Here is a 6,183-nt window from a genome sequence, read left to right on the forward strand (position 1 = left end):
ATTATAGAATGGTAAGAGCCTGTCTGTCGCAGATTCACATTTTAAAATTCCAGGAACAGAGCTGCTATGCACATTCAAAATCTGCCAGCAAGTGCGCTGATTTGGAATCAATCACATTTGAACATCTTAAGACTCAACAAATCCTCCACAACAATTAAAATAGACATTGAGGTTATTTTGGAGAAGCAAATAGATTCTCTCATAAACATAATATTCCCACAACCTTCAACTTAGCAAAAGATGGAAGTGAAGACAAGAACCTTCCTGAAGTTTTTTTCTTTTTTTCAGGAAAGTTATGTTTGAAAATATGGCTAATGTTGCAATAATAAGTAATCGATTGCAAGGAGTTTCATTTAGAAAGACAAACCAAATGACCTTCAATTGTAGTCAAAACTTTCACTAATACTTACCTTTCATTAACAAACAAACACAATCGCTCTTTCCAAAGACTGGTAGGAAAGCTATTTAACTGGAAAGATTCATAAAGATTGCTAAAGCTCTTTGAAGTAGAATATCAGCAAAACAAAGAAACTTATTTTACATGCAAACAGCAACTTCCTCAACGGCATTCAGGAGGACTTAATAAAACACCAGTCTGCCGCAAAGGAGCTACGCCACACTGGGGCTCCCCTTAGAGACCCTCCTTCTCCTTTCAACCACCTTAAAAATTGGTTCCAAACAATAATAATAATAACAGATTTCTCAGAGTAGATGAACACACGAATAATACAATATATTCAGTGCTTAAATATAAGTTGCTCTTCTGTTTCCTACCAATCAAGTCATAAAACTAGAATTTCATAGTTATTATACCAAATCCGGAAGGAAAACTTTAAAATATAGATGCCAAGAAAAAATCTCTCAACATTAGACATTTGTAAAGATGTGCAAAGCTTTAGTGAAGCAGTATGTCATTGTTTCTATAAATAAAGTTGCATGCAATAGAAATATAATAGGTTGCACCATTCAATTTTATCAAAAAATACTTTAAAATGCCTTTAAATGTCTCCTTGTTATAGTAAATCAACCTTAATAAAAGTGACAAAATAGCAAAGGTCAGTTTCAACAAACATCACATGCATAGTAATAGACAGAAAACATTTTTAACATCCTTAAATCCCCGAAAGCTTTATTTTAAATCCACAGATTCCCTAAGAATTGGATACACACCTATTGTTCTGTGTTGTGAGCAAGGTGGAAAGAAGCCACTTGCACTTAAATCTTGAAGCATCCCGTCCTGATGAACCCAGAGAAACTAATTTCTGCCATCAGAAAAGTCCTCCACCAGAACACCAAATAATGATATGCGCTCCTCTAGAGGAAACAGCAAGCCAGCCGGGGTTCTGGCTCTAGGAGGTCTCTCGAGGTACAATAATATAAACCTGATCAATTGCAATTAAAATCTGAACAGAGGCTTAGAACTTGAAGTCTTGGTGCATTAGTTCTTGCCAAAAGCAGATGTGATTGTGAGCTGGAAGCAGTTTCTCCTGGTAATTTGTGATGACACTGGGTAGTGCAGCCCCGGAGTCCCCAAAGACAAACTCATCAGAGGCTCTAATGTATGCATGACACATGAGGTGGCTCTTTTAGAGCTCAATTAATTGGGCTGAACATTAAGACAGCAAGTTCAAGACTTTTTTCCCCCCTTCTAGAGTTGCTTTTTCCCCTCCTTTAAGCATTTTTTTTTTTGCCTTACCTTCTGCAAGCCATGTTTCCTGCAGTTGACTTAGATCTTGAAAGAGTTCTGAAAAACAATTTAAAGACAAAAGTAAGATTTAAAAATTTTTAGACTTCACTAAATGGAAACATTTGCTATGAAATTGGAATTAAGTGTGAATTTTTGGGTAAAGGGAGTTGATAGAAAAAATATTACTCATAACACATAGCACAGTAATCCTCCTCCGATGTCTGTTAAGCAACACTAAGAAATTCTTCACTCAACCAATTAATAAAGCCAATCATCCTTTTTCCCCTTCTTTTTAACAACTAACTTAATAAATAAACTCAGGGTACCAAAAATTCATATAATCCACAATTTGCAAAACATGCTGAACTGAAGATGGGCTATTCACAGAAACCTTTCTTACATATACTCAACTCTTGTTAAAACAATAGTAGGAGAAATTTTGGAAAAACTGTAAAGCATTTTATTTACATCACCTGAATCTTATGTACAAGATGTAAGAGGTTAATTCTCACAGAACTGTTTTTGGGTTTAATATCTCAAAATTATAAAGAACAACTTTAAATGCAAATTAAAATTTGTATATTAATAGACTTATAAAAGTCAAAGCCAAAATCACCTAGTACTGATTTACTATCTAGTCCCAAATTATATATTGTTACACTGGAGAGAGAGGAGGTGACAGCCAAATAGGAGATTTAAGGAAGTTTCCGAATTATTCAGTCCATCTTATTTAAACTGTGAACTGAACTTTGATAATTAAACCTAAGTATCTTCAATTTATTATGAATGCCCCCATATGGCTGAAGTAATGTATAATACATTGACCTCTAACCAACAGTTCATAAAGGGAATCTACAACCTAATTTCCCAAATAGTATCATAAGTATTAATTAGGCCTAAAGTATGATTCAGTGAACACTTTAAGGCCTATTAACAAGATGTTATGACTGCACAAGGCAGTCATCAAACATGCGCATGAACATCTTGAGGATAGTATGTGATTTTAGTGGAACAATGATGAGAAAACAAGTAACGGTTTATACCATGTAGCTTGTAATAAAATGGAAAGAAAAACATACACAGTGTACATAGCTGCTTACTTTGCCTTCTGTGCTGGATACTTTTAAATTGCTATCTTCAGGTACGAGATTAGTTGTATGCCATGTAGGCAAGTGTCAACACAAAACAATGATTAAAATAAGAATGTCACAGCTCAGTTTTTATTTCCTTGTTTCGTTAGTTTGCAACAGGAGCAGAAACTATTCTCTAATGCAAACTGTCATATTATGTGAACTACTCCAAGTAAAAGTCTTGGTTAGATTCAGTAACTTCCAAGTTCATTTTTGTTTAGATCAGGCTGGGCGCTTTCCTACTTAGTGAGGGCAGAGAGTGCAGGTAAAAGGGGGGATTCAGCTCGAAATCAAACCTCACCTTCTGAATCATGAGCCAGATCTCTGTTAATGAATTTTCTTTTCCTGACATTTGTTGGTTTCTCGTTACAATTTCTCCCACGCTGACTCTACAAAGGGAAAGATAAAATCCTTTTTAAAAATGTAAACCTCAGATGTCACACAAAAGAAGTACACAGGCATACATAACATAATCTTACTGAAATTTTCCCTGAATAGAAAAATAAAAGTTCACAGGACCAATTATAATATTAATTTTCTGCCTCTATTTGACAGTGAAAAGCTTAGGCTGAGCATGTAGTTGCCAGGGAGAGGAGCTTCTCTGAGTGGACCCTAAGACTACTGTTTATGAGCCTTATACATTTAGGGCTTTTCACCATCAAAACAACAGTAAGCTATAACACTTAAAGTCATCTGTAAACTGGCTGAGAACTAGAGTAAACTACAACGAATTTATTCTCTCAGGAAAAGCCACCCTCAAAAAAATAAAAGCAAAAAAGAGTAGGGAAATGAAAACGAGAAAGAGAGAGAGAGAGAGAGAGAGAGAGAGAGAGAGAGAGAGAGAGAGAGAAAGAAAGACTGAGGAAAAAAAATTACAAGGAGAACCAAAACACCCCATGTAAACACAAAGTGTCAGCGTTTGTCTCAACTTCTCTCTTTTCAATGTGGCAGACAAACCCAGCCACAAACTTTGAGTTCAGCAGCTGCTGCTGCCCTCCAACTCCTCTTCCACTCATCTTGGGCACTTTAATCAGCAAAAAAAGGGATCTTAAAAACAAAACTCTGTCTTATCCAAATCACTGAAAGGTACGCTCATTTTGAAGACTGGGTTTATAGACGCAGAGTCGCCCTACAGTGGCAACAAAGCAGATAAAGTATCTGCAATCCCTACCCCTGCCCCCTCCCTTCTCCCTCCCCCCACCCCTCCTCGGAGTCAAGTTTATAAACAGCAACTTTCGAACTGATCACTCACATTGGTGACCATGTAAGGCACTTGCTGGTCATAAAATCCATCCATTCTGCTGCTCTTCGCAAATATTAGCTCAGTATTTTATATTTGGAGCATTTATCTGGCGATTTCCTCGGGATCTGGACTTCTATCAACCTAGAGGGGAACAAGATGGCTTTAGGCTTTAAAAAAAATCATGAATGAAGCTCTTGAATTTGCATAGCTAATTACCCTCCGACAGTCCCATTCACAAAAATAACCCTCCCTACGCCGCCTCCTTCACCTGGATCCAGAGAGAGCCAAGAGAGTTCACAATTTACATATTTTCGGTAGGAGCAAAAATCCGAACCGGAGGCAATGTATTTATTTACACTCTTGATGTCTCCCTGCGCGTCGGTGTGCCCGGGCAGCTCTGATTCGCAAACGTGTGCAAAACTAGCAATGGCGATCAGCGAGACTTGCTTTGCACCTAACGGGACTAAAGAGACAGAGACACCTCTTTCATAAGGATAGTTTTTGCAACCCACAACCATGCAATTATCTGGAGAGACATGAAAAGTTGTTGGAAAGACCCACCTGAAGGCCACGCTAGGCGAACGGCTGCAAAAAATTCCCTCCAAATTTAATAAAAACATTAATTATCGCCCAGCACTTCCCCTTGGAAGCCGAGAGCGCCTCTGACAGAGCTCAATTCGGTGGTTTTTCCTCTACTTCTCCTCCAGGGGCCTCCAATCCAAACTGATGGATCGCTGCCTCCTATTGGCTCCACGTCTCTTTCACAAGATCAGATTTCGGGCTGTCAATCACCAGGCTCGCAGCCCCTTCCCGCCGATCCCCTGGACCCCTCTGTCCTAGCCGGAGCTGCCCAAGCCAGCGCGGGGTCCGCAGCCAGGATGGGCCACGGAGGACACCGCCTCCCTCCCCAACTCGCTGCTTATTGTTAAGGCGTCCAGGGATCCTGACCGCGCGATTCGAGCCGCCGGCCCTCCTGACGGGTGTGTTTGGTCCACTACTGGGCTGATCATCTTAGAGCACTATCGCGCAGTTCAGGTCTATACGGCACCCAAGGCCGACCCCCAACTCCCAGGCCCGCATCCCAGCACCTCCAAACCTCCAGCCCCTCCATTCGGCCGGACCGGGAGCCCACCCCGCCCCCAGCCTCCTTCCCACCCTGTTGTCGGCCCAAATTCTTCCCTGGCTGCACACCGACCACCACCATCGTTCATCTACACGTTTCTGAACCCATTTTCAACTACAAGGAGCTGCCCTCGTCCGTGGGACGGGGACTGAAGGGAAAGCCACGGGGGTGGGGTCGCTCCTCCGGGTGGTAGCGCTGGGAGGGAGGCCTGGGGAAGTGCGAAAGTCAGACTGGTCCCCACGCAAGCCAGGGAAAGGGAGGGCTCGGGTGCCCCGTGAGGGGGTGCAAGCGGCTGTGGTCCCGGGCAGGCGCGGTTTCCAGGGCTTTTGTTGTGTACGCGCGGAGGCTGAGGGTGTCGCTTACTGTACTCGACGCTTTCACTTCCTCCGGGGCTTGCAAACAGCCCGGGTAAGGGTCTGGGGTCGAGCGAGGACAGAGTCGAGTTACAAGGACGTAGGACCAGGACGCGGGCAGGTCAGGGCCGGGTCGTGGAGCCACTCGCCCTGCCCCTGCCGAGGGGCGTGCGGCGCCCAGGCAATCACTGAGCGACCACGGCCCCGTGGGAGATGGGGATCCAGGGGAAGGGGCCAGGGACTGCGCCGTGCAGAAAGGCACCATGATCCCGGTGCCCGGCGGACCAGCGACCCTAGGACGTTCCCTGTGGCCGGTCTGCGGTTGGGCTAGGTCCTGCCCTTCTCAGTTTGTATCTCAAAGTTTCCTTCTCTTCGCGGAACCTCACCGAGCCGCACTAAAATGTAGTGTGAGCGCCCAGACTCACTCTGAACCCTTGCAGGACGGGCAGGACCGGTGTCAAGAACAAAAAAGTCAGCACCGATTTCTGGGGAAGCGAGCAGGGACTGTGCCAGGCAAGCGCGTACCCCAGCATTCCCTGTAACGGAGCATCGGCGTGCAGCCCGCGCGTCTCTGCCAGTGTTTTGGGCGGGAACAGTTTTGTAGCCGGGCAAAAGATGGGGGTGGGGGTGGGGGTGGGGGTGGAGGT

At 43.6% G+C, this 6,183-nt stretch overlaps 1 protein-coding gene across 3 annotated transcripts in view; it reads right to left on the reverse strand.

Moving 5' to 3' along the window:
- Positions 1 to 5,148, reverse strand: part of Etv1 (ETS variant 1) — a 94,207-nt gene extending 89,059 nt beyond the window's left edge. Inside the window, exons 1-5 of one of the 3 annotated variants that reach the window (XM_023709928.1) lie at positions 4,622 to 5,148; positions 4,329 to 4,523; positions 4,070 to 4,201; positions 3,119 to 3,206; positions 1,697 to 1,744 (exon numbers count right to left, since the gene is read on the reverse strand). In XM_023709928.1, the coding sequence (XP_023565696.1) occupies positions 1,697 to 1,744; positions 3,119 to 3,206; positions 4,070 to 4,114 (181 nt within the window). In that variant the 5' untranslated portion in view covers positions 4,115 to 4,201; positions 4,329 to 4,523; positions 4,622 to 5,148. Of the gene's footprint in view, positions 1 to 1,170; positions 1,469 to 1,696; positions 1,745 to 3,118; positions 3,207 to 3,746; positions 3,933 to 4,069; positions 4,202 to 4,328; positions 4,524 to 4,621 lie in introns of those variants that run through there. The other 2 variants (XM_023709926.1, XM_023709929.1) reach the window with 2 other exon arrangements.
- Between the last annotated feature and the right edge of the window lie 1,035 nt (positions 5,149 to 6,183).

This window comes from Octodon degus, unplaced genomic scaffold (assembly GCF_000260255.1).
Source record: "Octodon degus isolate 3935 unplaced genomic scaffold, OctDeg1.0 scaffold00015, whole genome shotgun sequence".
In the NCBI taxonomy this organism is placed as follows: domain Eukaryota; kingdom Metazoa; phylum Chordata; class Mammalia; order Rodentia; family Octodontidae; genus Octodon; species Octodon degus.